Source organism: Zootoca vivipara, chromosome 15 (assembly GCF_965207765.1).
Source record: "Zootoca vivipara chromosome 15, rZooViv2.hap1.1, whole genome shotgun sequence".
NCBI lineage: Eukaryota > Metazoa > Chordata > Lepidosauria > Squamata > Lacertidae > Zootoca > Zootoca vivipara.
In genome coordinates, this window is record NC_142598.1 from 41626656 (window position 1) to 41646228 (window position 19573).

At 44.9% G+C, this 19573-nt stretch overlaps 1 protein-coding gene across 3 annotated transcripts in view; it reads left to right on the forward strand.

Moving 5' to 3' along the window:
• The window catches only part of SMARCA2 (SWI/SNF related BAF chromatin remodeling complex subunit ATPase 2), a 113958-nt gene that overhangs the window by 82195 nt on the left and 12190 nt on the right, over window positions 1–19573 (forward strand). For all 3 annotated transcript variants that reach the window (XM_088658815.1, XM_088658814.1, XM_088658813.1), the window contains exon 29: window positions 5260–5480. In XM_088658815.1, coding sequence (XP_088514941.1) covers window positions 5260–5480 — 221 coding nt within the window. The remainder of the gene's footprint in view (window positions 1–5259; window positions 5481–19573) is intronic.

Sequence of the window (19573 nt, forward strand, 5' to 3'; positions counted from 1 at the left end):
GGGGGGAGATAAGGCCAGCAGCACCTCCCATTCCCCCAGAGGCCGCGCTGTAGAAGGCAGTGTGGCGAAGGGATGCCGCTGAGGACGTGGCAGATCAGCCTCCAAGGAGAGTGTGGCAGTAGCAAGCAACACATTCCTTGGAGGCCAGATCTGCTGCCCCGTGGATCCTGCCACCCGATGCTGTCACCTCCCCTTGCCTCAGGTGTGTATTGCTAAGGTGTATTGCTCACTTGCCGGACAACCTCGGCTTAAGCTCACGGACGGAAGCCATTGCGATTTCTGCGACCGGTTGCAGTAACCCCGGCACAGCTGTGTTAGAGGTTGACGAAATAACATCCCAGAAAGGCTGAAATGTTTATTTTATTTGTTGAATTTATATACCGCCCTATACCTGGAGGTCTCAGGGCGGTTCACAATTCCCTGCTGTCTGTCTTTTTCCATGATGTGGGAATGAGACGTAAAATCGCCACGGCTTTCCATTGGTTGAGTCTTTGCTGTTGGGATATTGCCTTCGTTTCCTCCCGCCCATACAGATAACGTGAAGGAGAACTCCTCGGACTTTTTCACGGTGCAGAGTTTGTCCTGGTCAGACCACTGCTTTGGACATGCCCTGGGAGAGATGTCGTACCTACGGGGCCGCCTCTCCTGGTATGCCCCGCAGAGGACCTTAAGGTCCACAAACAACAATACTCTGGAGATCCCGAGCCATAAGGTGGCTAGATTGGCCTCTACTAGAGCCAGGGCCTTTTCAGTATTGGCCCCAACTTGGTGGAACGCTCTTTCCCAGGAGACCAGGGCCCTGCGGGATTTGTCATCTTTCCGCAGGGCCTGCAAGACAGAGCTGTTTCGCCTGGCCTTTGGGTTGGACTTAGCCTGACCCCTGTGTTTTCCTCCCTCATGGCTTGGACTTATGGACTACTTGAAATGAGGCTGCACTTTAAATTTTAATACTGCATTTTAATCTGTATTTTAATTAATTGTTTTTATGTTTTATTGTAATTCTGTTGGTGTCAGCCGCCCTGAGCCCGGTTTTTGACTGGGGAGGGCGGGGTATAAATAAAAATTTATTATTATTATTATTATTATTATTATTATTATTATTATTATTATGTTCCTCCGTGGTGGGCAGCCTTTGGAAAATACCGCAAGGAGTAGATCTTCTTCCTAGAGCAGTGGTGGCCAACCTATGGCACGCGTGCCAATTTGAACTGTATTCGTTTCCCCCTGGTGGTGATTTTCTGGAGTCAAAATGAGAGTAGCCCTTAAAAAAGGGGGGGGGGAAGCACTGATTTATACCATAAAATTATATATTGGTTGAAAGATAATTTAATGAAGAATGTAATGCAATAACTTCTATGAATGATTATTTATTGCAACAGCAGTCATAAAGAAGAAATGTGAAACACACAGAGAAAAATGAGATATACAGGTTAAATTGCCGTGTTGGCACTTTGCGATAAATAAGTGGGTTTGGGGTTCCAGTTTGGGCACTTGGTCTCTAAAAGGTTCGCCATCACTGCCCTAGAGCTTGAAACGTCCTTGGTCATCTCCCAAACACACTCGCCTTTTTCTCCGTCCTTTTAAATTCCACGACCTCCTTGGGTTAATTCTGGGCATAATGTTCAGCTGGTAAGGAAATGCGGCTTAAGACAAGTGTCTCCGGAAGCTGAGGTGGGAACAAGCCTTTTGCTTCTCCCGTGGACGCTCAAGTAAACTGTTTCACCCAAAACTAGAAAATTAGGCTTTTCAGGATATTAAACCAACCTCAGAACCATGTTTTAATACTGTGGTTTGTTCCAAAGCTGGTGGCCACAGTTTCCCAGTTCAGACAACACAGGAAACAATGGCAAATTGGAGAGTTTCCAGTTTATCTGCTTGCATCTGTGGACAAAGGACCTGTTCATATCTTGTCCCCAAACTCCATCCCAACCCCCTTTTGCAACCAAATTGTGCTGCTGGTGTAAAATCTCCTCTTTTTTGTTCTTTTTTTATTGTGGAGTAATAGGTGCTAAGTTGGTTAATATAGGGGCGTATAAGCATTAACGCGGCAATTTCAGTGTTTTTGGGTGTGCAGGTTCTTGGTGGTTTTGAGTTCTCAGACAGTGTTTTGTGTAGGTGTTTGTAAATAAAGATGTGTTTAAATTTGTTTGTGGACAAAAGCCAAGGTTTGTAGGGAATCAAGTTAATCATGTTTTTGTATCCATTGTCTTCTGTGACCAGACCACCCCCCCCCCCAAGGTATTTCAGTTCCAGGGGCCAAAAATCAAAATGACCCTGAGGAATAAAATTAGACAAAGTTCTTGGGAGCCCTACTTGTTGAATAATCATTCTCTAAGCAACATAATATATGAAATTATCACGTGACTAAGAATGGTAATGCTCTGTTGTATTTTGGCTTTTTAAAAAAGTGAACTTGACTTCTGTAACAAATATGCCATTCATAAATTCCACCTAGGCTTGACCTGCTATAACTGGATTGTGTAGCTGGTACTCAAAATCTTTGATCTGATTAAAATTGTGGTAATTTCCAAGGATTGTCAATAGAATGCAGAATCCCAGCGTCTGAGAAGAGGTTAAATTTAAATTATTGGGAAGTCATCACAAAAGAATGGTCAGTATCCATTGCTACCCACAAGTTTATAAAACTCATAAATTCTAATACGCATATATCTGCTGGGTGAAAATGACATAATCTGCTGCAATATCATTTTTACTCAGATCCCTTTTGAAATCTTGCTAGCAATCCGCTTTTAGGTGTGGCACTTGGGAGCATGAGAGTGGTGCCAGTGGGATTTGGGGGTGTTGCATTTTGCGGGATGCAAATGCTAAAAACAGAAATATTTCATTCCTTACGCTTTTGTCTCAAAGGCATGTTAAATCAGGAAGATTTCCAAAGTGTTTCTGTTTTTAGCAATCCCTGCATCTCCAAATTTAAGAGAACAATGAGGCATCTTTGTGTGTGATGCAGCTTTAAAATGCACACCTCGTTATTTTGCTTTTTTTAAAAAGTGTGTGTTTATATCCCTTGGATTTTTTTAAAAAATATTAATGTACTGTAATTAAAAAGCTTCCAGGAAACTGCCCTGCCCTCCCCCCTTCCAAAGAAAATGATAATAATAATAATTCCTGATTTGAGTTCCTGGAATAATAAGGGGGAAATATGATAAGTACTTGTCAATATTAAATCAGGCTGGAGGAAGGAGGCTGCAGGCCTTGTGGAAGGTAGAATGAAACAGCAGAATTGAGCCCCTACAACCCTCTCAGTATTGCATTTTCCGTAAAATAAAATTACTTGTGTATGAAAACATAGCCTTTCCCGGGCTCTCTTTTCCCCCCTGATCAGCTGATGAAGAGACTAGCAGCTCGCTGCTTTGCTGGCTTGTTAATTTTATCCCCACTAACTGTGATTTCCGATAGCCGGCCTGCTGCTGATAGTGGTAAGGTAAATATCCTTTTTCCTTGCTGTCGTGGAGATTCAGTCGAGCGGCATCCCGGGCATGTCTAGGTGTGTGTGCGCCACATCCCAGGCCGCCGGTGTGGGTTGCTGCCGTGTTTTTCCGTGCACAAACGAGGGATTAAGGGGAGCAATGGCATTAACTGTTGACAGCCTTGCATGCTGCATTTACGATGAGCCTTTTTCTCGCCTCCGAGATTTGCAGAACAGTTTCCTTTGCTTAATCTCCGCTAGCTGCTGGTATGTGTGCACCGGGGTGTCCTGCTTTAGCCAAATGAATATTCATGAATTTTTGTGCAGATAATTCTTTTTTCTCCCTTCTTCTTCTGCTCCTTCCTTCCTCCTTCTTCTTCCTCCTCCTCCTCCTCCTCCCAACTCATCCGATCTCGAGCTCCTTCTCTGAACGCAGTGGAAGCAGGATGGAAATTGTCTTTTGATGAATCAGGCCTGGCTTTCAGGCACTCCCTCCGGATTGTGTGTGCATTCATGTTCGTCTGTGGATTTGCACATTGCAGGATGAATAGGAAGCAGGTTGTTCTGCGTCTCTGACATGCCCGCCTGCCTGCTTTGTGCGGCGCACCAGGTTTTGTGCACAAAACGTTGGGCGAGAGAGACCTTGCGCCCAAGTGAAAGAAATTGTGCCTGGGCTGCAATCACTCTTTGTGTATTGATTGTTGCACTCACATGTTCATAAATATTAGCCATGTTTGGTGCTGTGGAAAAATGAAGGTAATTGCCTGATGATTAGAGCTCTTTCAGCTCCGAGGAAAAGGATTGATTATCATGTGCATGTATTGCAGGCAGCACAGGAAAGCAACAGGGACAATGTCAACATGGGTCTTTTGAGAAAGCCTTCAGCACAAAAACGGAGGTGATTTATTTTTAAAAATCGGGATTTTCTTCTTTCTTTCTTCCCTCTAATATCTTTGTCATTTTCATGTCCTGGAGGACTAAACGGTCCCACATCTCTGGGCTTTTTCTTCTGTTTTCTTAAACCAAAGAAAGTTCAGCTTCTGTGATTGTCACACATGGATTTCTTAGACTGTGTGGACAGATTTCCTTTAAAGCAGGTTTGTTTCTGTAGCAATTTCCCCCCTCTCACTGCATAAGTGCTGCTGCTGCCTGAGGTTCACAGCACACATTTGCAGGTAAATTTTGAACTAGTAAATGTTGCTTGATTTGTGTTTGCGTGGTGTCATTTTCCTCACCCCACAATGCCAATATTCTTTGCTGCACAACAGTGTATTGTCCAACACTTCGGCATTGTCGGTGGTCAAGACCTCAGCTGAATATTGCATTCGTGGCGTTTTAGGTGTGTGATTTTAACGGATTTGAAAATTCTGTTTGAAAATGTCGAATTGAAAGAATCTGGTTTGTTACTTCTTTGTTCAGAAAGGGAAATTCATACAATGTATGCGGGTGAATGTGTTTTGTAGAGAATTCCCCGCCCTTTTTAATGATTGCTTTGTCTATAAATATGTATTGAAAATGATGTATGGATGTACATATTAAAATATATTGTTCGTTTCTTGAGTGTGCATGCAGACAGTTGGACCTTCAATGGCCTTTTTGGGGGGTGGGGCCTTAACGCTCTACAGTTGAACGGATTATGCGGACAAAATGGTTCCTGTGGTTTTAAATTTAGCGCCTCTGATTTCCCCTCATATTTTATATTTGGACTTGTGCTTCTGGATTGATTCAGCTTATCCTTCAAAATTGTCTACACCTTGCGGAGTTTATGATCTATATAGCATTCATTGGCCTTTTCGATTTTGCAAATAATTTTTTCTACTTTCCCGATTCAGGCAATCGAAGACGGCAACTTGGAGGAGATGGAAGAAGAAGTTCGGCTTAAGAAACGGAAAAGGAGGAGAAATGTAGACAAAGATTCGGGCAAAGAGGATGGAGAGGCAAAGGCGAAAAAAAGGAGAGGGAGGCCGCCGGCGGAGAAGTTGTCACCCAACCCTCCTAAGCTAACAAAGCAGATGAATGCCATCGTTGATACTGTTATCAATTACAAAGACAGGTGAGCTCATATTTACTTAAGTCAGTTCCTTGTTTTCTTTGTAAAGACTTACTTGCTGGAAAATAAGTGCATTATTTTTATGCGTCAGTATTAAATGCATCATTTGTTGAAATATTTCATGCCACTTTTCAGGGCCGAAAAGCTCTCCCATGGCAGCGAACCAACAAAACCGCCATGTTTTAAAAGTAGAATATAAATGTAAAATAATAGCATAATAAAAAAAACAATTCCTCCATACATCTATTCAGCGCTTTCACAGCATCCCAGGGACTAGGAGGAGGAAAGGAACAGCCTGCTATCTGATTCCACTTTGCCCAAACCTCCAAATTCCTTCTCAACAGCTTCATGTAGCTATTAAAAAGCATGGGGGACAAGATGGAACCCAGAAGCCATGCAGCAGAAACTCCCCTTTTTGTTCCAGGCGCATTTTGCGACAGGGGATTTAATCAGCGCAAACAGTTTTCGAGCTCTGGGCGCAATACTGCACCGAAGATTTGAGATTGAAACTGCAGAGTGGAAGGAAGGGGGGAGCTTTTTCTGCCTCCCCACTTCCAGCTACTCTCTGAAGACTGGAGAAGAGACCCTCTTAAGAATATTAGGGGGGTGGGCAGGGGAAGTACCAGACCATGTGAAAAAGGAACATGATATTTTAGCTGCAGTTCATTCATTTTTAGCTTTGTATTCTTGTTGTTAGAAAAAACGTGCCTAGACATTCCATTGCTGCGCCCATAACCTCAATTTAAGGTGCCCCGGAGCTCCTAGCTTTCATATCTCAGTTTCTAGCCCTGAGCAGAGCAGGGGGGTCCCAGCATCGCCTTCTGACTCCATCCCTCCCAAGAGGACGGCAGAATTAATAGTATGTTTTCAGTAGAAACTAGGGGCAATATTGAATTACTCTCCTTTCTTCTTCTTCTTCTTGTTGTTATATTTTTTATTTATTGAATTTATATACCGCCCTATACCTGGAGGTCTCGGGGCAGTTCACAGAACAAAATCAAAATATAAAACCACAAAATATATAATCAAAATAAAAACAACAACCCAATGCCCGCCCTCCCCCAAAAAACCCACATTTTAAAAGGGCACAGGATGTCAATCAAATCAACCAAAGGCCTGGTTAAAAAGGAACGTTTTTGCTTGGCACCCAAAGGTGTAGAATGAAGGAGCCAGGTGAACTTCCCTGGGGAGAGCATCCCACAGACTGGGAGCCACTGCAGAGAAGGCCCCGTTCTCGTGTTGCCACCCTCCGGACCTCTCGAGGAGGCACACGAAGGAGGGCTTCAGAAGATGATCTCAGGGTCCGGGTAGGTTCATATGGAAAGAGGCAGTCCTTGAGGTCTTGCTGTCCTGAGGCGTGATGGGAAAATGCTTTAGGTAGTGAGGATAGGAGTTGGGTTTGATGGTTAGGGGTGCCATTTGCAAAATCTACAGGTCTTCAATATCTTGGGGAAAGCACCCATTTATTTGACAAACCATGCCATCTACTCCAGCGAGATATTCTAGTACTGTAGTCTTGAGCGTTTCAAAATATTTTTAAAAAGAGATATTGGCAGCACCGAAGACTGTTATGGTATCTCCAATTTCTGTTATTCTGACATTACAATCCAGGACACATTTAGCCAGCCTGGTTTCTCTCCAGGGAAGCGGATCTGATAAATGCCACTTTCAGGACAAAGGTTCCTCTCAGCTTTGTTTGTAAAAGTATCAATTTCTGGCTAAAATACATTCCCTGAGCAGAACTATTCTGTAGTTCTCTGAGATGGATAGTAGTGGGACATCCAGCATCCATTGCATCTAGTCAAAAGAAAGTGTTTTGAATATCCTTAAACGTATTTGAGGTATTTAGTGTTTATATAAAAAAAGTAAGTCATTGCTTTACCTACTTCTACCACTTCCAAAATACGTCTTCCTATGAGTCCACACACTGCCTGTTCCTCTTCCTTTTCTTTATCTAGTGCAAATGACAAGGATAATGCCTTTTAAAGACATGACGTTGTCTCTCTTCAACGTTAGTATCAAGGCAGAATTTGCTTCTGCATGGTGGCTCCAACGTGCCAAGTTTAATGAGGCTCACACACAGTTCAACGTTTCTAAAGATTGCCAGTACTCAAACTAGGACCTTTTGAAAGCAGAAAGCCAGCTTTCTCTTGTGTAGGGTATTGAGTTCCAGATTTGGTGTTCAGATCTGGGCTGCGTGGAGACACCATGCTCAACTTCCCATGGGCTCAGCCATGGGGACCATGAGGAAGAGATGGGATGTTTTCAGTCCTGGTTTCAATGAATCGCAGCAGAGCTGGCCCAATACACTTTGTGGCTCAAGTCAAAACAAAAAATGGAGCTCCTCCAGCATCTCTCCATCGCCTGAGGGGACTGGGAATGGCTATGGGAAGCCCTGGCACACTGAAGGGGGCAGTGGCTGCCCCACTCTTCCCAGGAAGCAGGGGACAAGCATGCTGAGCTCCTGGGGGGCCTGGATCTGCCCCCCTCCCAGCCGTTGCCCAACTGCCTCCCCAAGCCAGAGGGGCAGACCAGCCCTGGACCACAGGGTTAGGTGCTGTCCAAACCTTAAACTGGTTTATCTTAACTACAGCTTATTGAAATGTTTAAGGGAAATTACACTGAAGAGCAGCTCAGCTTTTTGGATTCAGATGGCATGTCAAGTTGTGGTTAATCAAAAATGGAAGCAAAGGCTTCTCAGCTCTTTCTCATGGCCGCAGTGCAGAGAAGGAGAGGAGGAGGAGGAAGAGTTTGGATTTGATATCCCGCTTCACTCCCCGAAGGAGTCTCAAAGTGGCTAACATTCTCCTTTCCCTTCCTCCACAACAAACACTCTGTGAGGTGAGTGGGGCAGAGTGTGACTAGCCCAAGGTCACCCAGCAGCTGCATGTGGAGGAGCGGGGAAGCGAACCCGGTTCACCAGATTACGAGTCTACCGCTCTACACCACGAGTCTACACCACGCTGGCTCCCTGGGATGAGAGCCTGGGAGGAGGCGAGGCTCATTTTCATCACTTTGGTTTATTGCAAGGTTTCCCAAACTTGGGTCTTCCCCTGTTTGGGGACTACAACTCCTATCATCCCTGACCGCTGATCCTGCTAGCTAGGGATGATGGGAGTTGCAATCCAAAAAGAGCTGGGGACCCAAGTTTGGGAAACCCTGGTTTATTGCGTTACAGCCGCATGTGTTCCAACTCTACAGACAGAGACTCTCACCTAAGAGATCTACAGCAAACCTTTTTAGAGCTAAAATATCCACCCGATGAAGTTAAACAACAGATCAACAGAGCCAGACTGATACCTAGAGAGAACCTGCTGCAAGACAGACCCAAAAAAGAAAATAACAGAACACCACTAGTTATCACATACAGCTCCCAAGTTAAAACAGTACAACGCATCGTCAGAGATCTACAACCTCTCCTGGACAATGACAGTTCTCTTTCTCAAGCTCTGGGAGGAAGACCTTTCATTGCCTACAGACAGCCACCCAATCTTAAACAACTCCTCACCCACAATAATACAACCACCAGACCTAACATGGACACTGGTACCAGAGCATGCAATAAACCCAGATGCCAACTCTGCTGCCACTTACACCCGGACAACACCATCACTGGCCCCAACAACATCAAACATACCATCTCGGGACTATTTACGGTAATTGCTCGTCTTCTAACATTGTGTATGCCATCAAATGCCAACAGTGCCCTTCAGCTCTCTATATTGGACAAACAGGTCAAACCCTATGCCAAAGGATAAATGGACATAAATCTGACATCAGGAACCACAAGACAGAGAAACCAGTAGGAGAACACTTCAGTCTCCCAGGACATTCTATACAAGATCTCAAAGTAGCTGTTTTATTGCAGAAAAATTTCAGAAACAGACTGGAAAGAGAAGTTGCTGAATTGCAACTCATTGCCAAGCTTAAAACCATGGAGAGACCTGGTCTGAATAAGGACACTGGATTCTTATCTCATTATACATGATCAAGCTTTCTTTAGTACCTCAGCCCTTGCTTTTTCCTGCAAGACCAATTGCAGTCGTTACCAGTCAACAGGTGTACCACTCCTATCAGTCAATCACCCATTCCCACCACCCTTCTGAGTAATACCCCTCCCCACCCTCTGACTTCTGTTTCAGTGTATCTGAAGAAAGTGTGCATGCACACGAAAGCTCATACCTATGGCAAACTTAGTTGGCCTCTAAGGTGCTACTGGAAGAGTTTTTTATTTTGTTTATACTATGCAATGGTTTTTCAGCATTGCATTCTTTCAGTTCTCCCCCTAAAGAAATGAGAATATTCCACATTTTACATGTACTCTAAGGTGGGAAATATAAAATTAGTATTCAAAATCCTTTTTGCCCAATAGAAGAAGACCATCGGAAATCTCTTGGATTTTGCATATAGCCTACAGTGTGATCCAAGTTTATCTTACACTCACTTGCAGAATATCCTGCCTGACCTCTGTGTTCCTTGCTGTGATTCATTTGTTAATGAATTTGTTTATCCCCCTTGGAAGTAACGTAGAAGTTTATTCCTCTAGAAAGGGATCGGTGGTAACTATCTGCATTGCACAACTTGTCAAACTCAAGTAAGAGCGGCCGGATTGTGAGAGATGAGGGATTTGAGAAATGGCGCACAAATAGTGTCTCCCTGTGGCTTTGTGCATATTAAAATTCTGATACTGTTAGCGGGTCCCCAGACAGAGCATCAAAACAGATAACTTCTTAAGGGGAGCTCATTGGAAGATGTAATTAATAACTCGGCAACACTTGAGGTTATTTTGAAGGTTCAAAACAAAAACCTGTTGGGTAAAACTTTTGTGGAAATTGGCTGTTGTGAAGAAGAAGAACATGTTGCATCTATTTTTTTCCAGTGTTGGCATCATGTCGGTTGAGAACATCTTTAAGCTATGCACTGTCCACAAGTTCTAGAAGGGACGCACTGCAAAACCTTGTCCCTTCTGAAAGACGGGGGCCACACGGCCTGATGTCTAGCAGACGGGGTCATAATCTTCTCTCCTTGCAATGTCAGGAAATGTGAAAAACCCCTTGGGAATTCTCTGCTCTTGATTCCTCGTGATGGTCCCGTTTGGAGAGTTGGCTCAGCAGGGTGGATTTGATTTAGATCATGATTTAAATCACTAGTCAGTAAGACTTGATTTAAATCATTTTTTTACAGAAAGACTCATTGTTGCTGGTATAATCTTAATATTTCCAACCAGATGAGGGTTTCATTTTTGGAATAATAAATTTTCAGAGTAGTTTTTACAGTTATATCAAAAGTTACTGATTTGGTTATACTATTAGAAAGACATAGACCGATAATTATGAAATTGTTGTGAGGTTTAATAAGTTAACTGTGTTTATATTTGGACAACTTTTCTGCTCTACTTTATTGGAAGGAGAAAAACAATCATTTCCTTGATGACAATTTAAACAATGTATTTAACTAAGACAAAAATGTTATAGCAGCATATGTATCCATGTTTGTTAACTGATGTGGCTAAACAAATTTTTAAATAAAAAACTTAGACTGAGTTTTAGCACATATGAAAAACTTAAACAAATCCTTATTTCCTGATGAATAGCCTTTGGACTCTAATGTAACTTAAATAGAAAACTATCTTTAAAAAGATTTTTCCTCCCAAAACATTTTATTTTAAAAATCCAATTTAAATGTTTTTAAAAATCCGATTAAAATAAAAAAATCCTATTTTTTTATTTAAAAAATCACCATTGATTTTTATCCACTCCGTGGCTCAGTAAGCCAAGATTCTGACTTTGTCCATTTGCGTGGCCCCTTCTCTCAACCAGGGAGCCCCTAACACAGTGTGGCTCCCCAGTTTGGATGACACAGGAAGCTGCCGTCATTTAGAGCTTTTCCTGAATGACACACTTATTTTCCTAAAAGAATCACAGAGGTTTGGTGGGAAGGCCAATGGCTCCGTTCATATCTGGACTGACTAAATGGAGATGGGCTTGTTCACCGTGACCAGCTGAGATTGCAAAATGGGCATGTGAGTTTGCGATCTGTTTGCAAAACTCAAGTGAGCTCAGAAGTAGTCTTATCACATTGATTCAGCGTTTGTAAAATTAGAAACGCGGGCGCTTTTCATTCTCTTTTTATAGCAGCGAGTTAGCAATGGGAGTGTTTTCCTGAATGTCCTCCTTGGTTGGCCCTCAGGAGTCGGGACTCCCCCCCCCCCCACGTGTGTGGAGTGCTTTTGCCTGGCGGAAAAGTTTCCTTGACCTTTCCTACTGCCCCTTGCTCACCACTGTGGAAGCTGGAGAGGTCCAGGGGTGGAGAAATCTAGGATTTCTGCATGGCTAGAACACAACCTGCCATGCAAGGGAAAGTGTGTCCCCACCACCACCACCACCACTATTGCCCCTGGACATCTGCCCCTCACCACTGTCATGAAGCCTGAGGAATAAAGCCATGGAGCCCAAAGACGTTCCCCAACCCATCCTGAGAGCTTAAGAATTTTTGGCTTAGCTAGAAGTGGGTTTTAAAAAGTAGGTGAGAGATTACTGACATGAGTCCAAAATGTGGCTTTGCAATTCTGAGTGAAAATCGTGGAATACCATCATCCTGAATCTGTCCTTTGAGGTGTGCTTCTAGATGTTGTATGAAACAGCCAGTGGCAAACTAATGTCAGTGTACTGGAAGAAGTAAAGATCACCAGTGTTGAAGCAATGATTCTTCAAAACCAACTTCGTTGGACTGGTCATGTTGTGTGGGTGCCTGATGATCGTCTTCCAAAGCAACTACTCTATTCCGAAATTAAAAATGGAAAGCGCAATGCTGGTGGTCAACAAAAGAGGTTTAAAAACTGTCTCAAGGCAAATCTTTAAAAATGTAGTATAAACACCAACAATTGGGAAACACTGGCCTGTGAGTGCTCCAGTTGGAGAACAGCCTTTACCAAAGGTGTCATGGGCTTTGAAGACACTCAAACTCGGGACGCAAGGGAGAAACGTGCTAAGAGGAAGGCACGCTTGGCAAAACCTCACCATGATCAACTCCGGCCCGGAAACCAATGTCCCCGCTGTGGAAGGATGTGTGGGTCCAGAATTGGCTGCCACAGTCACTTATGGACTTACTGTTAAAACCGTGTTTATGGAAGACAATCTTACTCGGCTACGAGGGATCGCCAAAGAAGAAAACAGTCAGTAAGTTATTTTGCTTTGTAAAACCTTTTTACACCAGCAAGAAGAGAGCAGGACTCCTCGCTGGGTTCTCCATTTTCTCAACCTGATTGGGTCTGAATAAGGAGTAAAGCGCATTGCACCCTCATTCTTCTGCTTGTGCGTCCAGTGGCTGCCCAAAAGGGCATCTCCACCCTTGAGGGGATCCAGATTGGCCCGGGGTCTCCCGTCACTTGGGGGCCTTCGGTTCACAGCTGTGGGGCCCCCTCCTGCCTTGGCAAGCGAATGTGCAGATGGCATGGTGTGAGGCCAGGGAATGGCATGTGTGCAGAGCTGGCCTCCCCAGCCAGCAATCCCGTAATGTGTGTGGGGTGTGTGGGGTGTTTGTCATAGCTGCCAAGTTATCCCTTTTTTACAGGGATTTTCCCTTATGCTGAATAGGCTTCCTCGCGAGAAAAGCGAAAACTTGGCAGCTATGGGTGTTTGTGTGCACATATCTTGTGCCACATTTGTTGGAGCTCAGTCTCTCCCTCTTTGGAAGACTGAAAGAAGCAAAAATGGGTGCAGATCAATTCACTTGTTGCTTTCACCCCCACAGTCAAAGGGGGGGGGGGTTGGGCACACTATTTTTTTGTTCATAGGACATGAGCTAATCCTTTTAGGAGACCCCTGAAGCAATGTTTTCAGCTTCCATGTCTCACTTCCGTTTCCCTACAAAGGCAAATGCTCTCACTAAGAAAACCAGGCCGGGATGGATTTTATTTCTTTCGTTCCTCAGGCCACTTTTGGTCACTTCCAACTAATTCTCTCCACTGGAGCGAGAGCCTGGGTCATTTAAGTGGTGCGATGAATCAACTGGAGTTGGTAAGGAGAGCTTGAAAGAGTTCGCTGGCTGTTGTTAGCCTTGTTCCCCTCCTGGCAACAAGTCCATCATCCTCTGGGACGCAGCGCTTCCTGGTACCAGGCCGGGTCCGCGACTCTTTGGAGCCATTTAGCGGAAGAAGTCCCTGCTTGCTCAGGCAGAATTGCTGGGATGCCCAGTTGGCCATTAATGTTTCCTTTAATGCAAGGTCCCTTAGAACTGACCAGACGAGGGACTGGGGAGGAACGTTTTCGGGCTCGGATTTGGGCATCCCTGTGAGATTTTCCTCCACTCCCCAGCCAGGGCAGGAGCCTTTGGGGGTGCTGCCTCTTAAGCATGGAGCGGGGGGGGGGCACCCAGTTTCTTCAGAGCAGACGGGCGACATTGTCTGTATTCCCTGAGCATCTCCTGCCAGCTCCTGCCCAAGCAGTGAAAAAGCGCTTCCTTTCACAGCACTGAGCCATTCCCCCCCAAAGCACCCAGCTTGTTTTTCCTCCCCACGTGGAATAAACTGCTGTCTCAGCCTTGACCAGCTGAGATTAGGTCTGCCGCAGGATGGCTCCTTGAGGTTAGAAGTTTGAGAATTTGCAGGTCCCGCTGGAACTCGAGCAACAGCCTCACTAGGGAAGCTGCTGTTGCTCGAAACCCCCCACCCCACCCCTTAACTTCTCTTTTCTGTCTGGGTCTCCAACTATCTTTGCCTCTTTTTTTAGGGGAGGGGGCTAGTAACCAGCATAAGCGGCTGCCCATATCTTCCATAGCTCTTCCAAGGTGTGACACGAGGGGAGAAAAGGGAAGCTTCTAAGTCTCCAGTCTTGGAGCTGTTGTTGTTCTGGGGGTGGGGGGGGAAAGGTATTTATGAGGGTCCAATTTAAAAAAAGCCCAGGAAATGAAAGAAGCCCTTTCTTAGTTGAGTCCCCCTTTCAGCATGGTCTACTTCAGCTTCCCCTTGGAAACCTCCACTCTGGGGTCCCGTGGTTGGAGCTGGCGACACTCCTGACCTGATTCCTGAGGCTGCCTGGTATGGCACCTGATCCCATGAAAACATTGAAGACCTGATCCAAGCAGCCCTTTCCAGATTGTAGAATTGTAGAGTTGGAAGGGTCCCCCGAGGGTCATCTAGTCCAACCCCCTGCAATGCAGGAATCTCAGCTAAAGCACCCATGACTGATGGCCATCCAACCTCCGCTTAAAACCCTCCAAGGAAGAGTCCACCACCTCCCGAGGGAGACCGTTCCTCAGCCGAACATCTCTTCCTGTCAGAAAGTTCTTCCTGATGTTGAATCTCCTTCCTTGTGACTTGAAGCCACGGGTTCGAGTCTTCAAAGCAGGAGAAAACAAGCTTGCCAAGTGCTGCATTTCTTCAGTGTCCAGAAGTCCCTTCCAGAGATCCTTGAACAAGTCATGAACTAATGGTGAATGCATTTGGCCCTTTTCACTCCAGAAACAGGGGAGTGATTCCAGGTTCTCAAGCCCTTTGCAAATGGGTGCTCAGCACAAACCCTCCCCGTTCTCAGCTGGTGTCTTGGTTTTCCAAGCTTCTGCATCAACTTGGCTTGAACCCGTGTGTGCCTGCCATGGCATCCCAGCCTGCTGCAGAGATCTTGGTTTTTGTTGTGGGGTGACGCCTCTGTTCATGGGGGGTCACTGCCCAGTCCAGGGCAAGCAATACTTCCCGGAGGCTGTTTATCGCCGGGGAAGATGGGTCATAAATTGGCAGGCTGTCTTTTGGGGAAGCCTGTGCATCATTGCTAATCTCGCCGCTTGTGACACTTTTTCTGCAAACTCACGCAAGGCTCTCGATCGGGTGCAAATACATATACAGTACAGAGCATCCTTGTGAGTAATGATTTGTAAGAGTGAACCTCAGAATAGCTCATTCAGGATTCTCAGAAATCCCCCTTGTGGAAGTGCTATCATGTTAAAAATATACAACAGCATTTGAGGGAGCCCTCTGTTCATGCTCCCTGCCATTTTTTGTTGCACCCTCTGCAAATAATCTTCTAAAAGCTGGTGGCATGCTGAGCTGTGTGTGGGTCCGGAGAAATGAGTTGTGAGTGAAATGACCCCTTCTGTTGTGCTGACCGATCAATAGTAAGTAGCAAAGTCTCTACTGATTTATGCCGGTTTCCATGAGAACAGAATTTTGCTCGCCATGTCTCTTTAACTCTTGCATACCTGCTGTAAATCAGGGGGATGCTACAAATGGCAGCCTTGCACAGAAACGTCCGGTAATAAACACTGAGCCTTGTGCAAGTCCAGTGGAATTACTGGCTGAAATGTGAACAGCGGCTGAGAACGAGATCTAGGATTGCTGAATTAAAAACATTACACAGTGATGAGTTGAGCTCTCATTTTCATAGGCTAGGGGGTTTCATGGGCCCAAGGGTTCGGAGTGAAATTTAACAATCCTAAACATAGTATGGAGTCGGGCTGGGCGATAATCTGGTTTTCAGTATCACAATCTGTTGTTGTTGAGTCGTTTAGTCGTGTCCGACTCTTCGTGACCCCATGGACCAGAGCACGCCAGGCACTCCTGTCTTCCACTGCCTCCCGCAGTTTGGTCAGACTCATGTTCGTAGCTTCGAGAACACTGTCCAACCATCTCGTCCTTTTCTAGTGAGTCTTCTCTTCTCATGAGGTAGCCAGAGTATTGAAGCCTCAGCTTCACGATCTGTCCTTCCAGGGAGCACTCAGGGCTGATTTCCTTCAGAATGGAAATCTATCGCAATCTATCACCAGCTAAACATTGCAGTATACTGATACATCACAATGTTTGAAATAAGGATGGTGCTACTTAGAGGCATTGGGTGAATTCCTGGTTTATTTGCATGATGACACACACACACACGATTCACAATACCATACTGTACCATGCATAAGACAAGGAATTGTCACTAAAAACTTTGTTAAAAATCGGGGTTCGTCTTATACACGGATTGTGCATCGGGGTGACATGCGATTGGTTGCTGCCGGGAGCCAGAGATTGTCAGCAGCTATTTTTTGTGTTATTGGTGGCTGCATCGAGGGCTGTTATTGATTGGCTGTTGGTACGGCAATAGGGCGGGCGATTGGCAATCTCCCCCCCCCCCGGCAAAGAAAGCTCAACAACTCTGGGCAATCTTCCCCCCATTTTCTTAATTCTGAGTCCTCCAAAATAGGTGACATCTTATACATGGGGGGGTGTTATACACAGAAAAGTGTGATATATTGCCAGGCCCAAAATTATGAGACCAGTATCCCAATATGGACTTTGGACCAGTTTTGGATGATATTTCAAGATATCGCCCAGCCCTAGTAGGGAGCGAGAGTCACAGAATTTGCCAGAACTTGCATGCGATTAATAATGTGCTTCCTGTCGGCTACATCCCTTGCTGTTGTCTCCTGCCCATCCCTGCATCCTCATTCTAGCATCCCTAGCAGGGAAGCACCTGCCAAACATGAGGTCGCCAGGAGAGAAGGGCCATTTTTGCTTTTCCTACACTGCTTTGCCAACAGCAACGGTTACAGAGTTCCTTGTATTTACAAAAATCAAAATAAGGGGGGGGATACCCCTAGCTACAATTTTAAATTTTAATTAGCTTCTTGATGGCATTGCTTGCCCTTGACAAGCAGTACTTGAAGCTGCAGGTTCGTGTTACAGCCGAGTTGCTTGCAATGAGATTTGCAAAGGATGCTGGGAATTTGGTTTGGTTTGACTTAGTTTAAATGCTGAGTAAGGGCTAGTCTCATTAATTTTTTTGGAGGGTGGGGGCTCCCTTTGGTAAAATGCTTCAAAGATCAGGCTGCATCCAAGGAGGGATGTTGTCTAATAGATAAACAGAGATGGATTCATTTAGGAAGAGAGCATTGATTTGGGGGGGGGGGTAATAATACTTGTTTTCATTTCTGTACTTTGCCTGAGCACTTTAATTAGGACTGTACCAAATTAAATATACCTGCCAACCCTAAGCAAACGAGAGGGATCTGGATATCTTTACATGCCTGATATGGAAGTTACAGCAGAAATGGAACATGATGGCCTGGGGCTCCAGACCAGTGGTGTCAATGTAGTGAATTAAGAAAATATTTCTGTGTGAATTGCCAGATGAACATGTTTTTATGATAGATGGCACATACCGCATTTTAGAAACGCAAGACGCTATTCTATTTTAGTAGGTTATGTCTTTGACATAAAAATTGGTGGAGGCGATCAGCATTCTAGTCTTTCCCAACCACACTGTGTCAACAGGTCTTGAAAACTGCAGCTGTCTCTTTCCTTTCCTTTGGTCACATGGAACACAGGAGCCGCTATTTCCATAATCCCAACGGTGCTTTTTCCGTATGGTGGACGCAGTGCAGTTTCCTCTGTGTACCTTCCAGTTTACGATTGAGGAAATCCATGGAGAAAATATGTGCAAATGAATTCCTGGGTGAAGTGGCCCTTTCCCAAGTCCTGCGTGTGTCAGATCCTGGCAAATGTGGAACAGGGACAGGAGAGAAAGTCATTTTCTCTTGATGGCACCCACTTCCACCTAGCAAGGAAAATAACTCCCATGCCCCTCTACCTTGCTGTGCGAATATTTTCTGCGACTGAATTGATGCAGAACAAAGAGTTTTGTGAAATGATGAAGCAGGCTTGGGATTTGGATCCCAAAAAACAACTTCTGTTTTGTCCGCCGTTGAGTGGGGATTTCGGATGAGTCTCTGGGAGAATTTGAGGCGTTTGCTGGTCATGCTATTTACATGGATATTTTGTGTAACTTGCGTTTTAGCAATCATTCAGATGCAATAGTTACATCCTACAGAAATTTTTTGAAATGAATATGATAATCAAATAGGGAAAGGAACTTTTCTAACTAAAACGGAAACAGATTCCACACTGCTTTGAACAGAAACACCGGCTCAGTATTTAATTCATTTTACCTTTTCTAGTCCTAGGTTTGTAGCTTAGCAGCGGCCCGGAACAAACCACTTCTTGAGTTTACGTTCCCTTTGGGATTAATTCTCTCATCAGACTCCCAAATAGCTGCCCCTCTTTGCGTGACGGGTAGGAAGGCGGGTCAAGCTCCAGATGCCAAGCGTTCCTTTTCCCCCCTGGCACCTCTGCTGGAATTAAGAGCACTTTCACACTTGGCTGCATTTGCTGCTTTGTTAAGCGTGCATGAAGAACGAGGACCTGATCCAGCAAAGGGGCACTTTAGAAGTCACCTGTTGGAGAAAAGAGAGAGTTTCTGCCTAATCTGGATTTCCCCTTCAGACGGAGCTCCAGACTTCGTCCTTGATAATAATTACAGGGCGCTTGGCAAAATTTCCGGAGGAGGAGGAGACACGTCGACCTGTTGCGACACAGAGCCCAGGGGGATCTTAAAAGACGGCCATATTTATTAGGGTACTGGGCAGTCTGCCTCGGCTTGCCTCAACAACCCAGCGCACCCCTAAACCTCATGAAATCTACGCTGACCCATTAGACCTTTTGGCTCCTGCCTCATGGGCCCAGGTGAGCAGGACCAGGGCCGGATTGAGGTTTGATGAGGCCCTCAGCTCCTGAAGATAATGGGGCCCTTTCTATGTCCAGCTGTCCTTTGTCAACAACAAATGGTTGCTGTTTTGTGTTTTTATGCTATATGGTGATTTATGTACCTCATACGTATCTAAAGCCATTTGCACATGTTTCTATGCAACCAGTCCATGCAGAATGTAGACACCCTATATAATAATAATAATAATAATAATAATAATAATAATAATAATAATAATAAATAATAATACCTTTATTGTCATTGTACAACCTGTGTACAATGAAATTAAACAAGCCTCCCCCCCCCCAAACACTCAATCTCTTATCAAACAACACACCACCTCACAAGTCAATTTCACTATGTTATTTTTCGTCCAACAGCCCACGGATAGAAGCTATTTTTTAGCCTGTTGGTATGGCTGGTATCTCCAGCCCAAGGGTAGAAAATTAAAGAGGTGATGACCGGGGTGTGAGTCATCCCTGAGAATTTTTCTCGCTCTCCTAAGGCAACGATCCCTTGCGATGTCATCTAGCGGACTCAAGGGACAGCCCGTGATAGCACACTGAGGCAATATGAGAG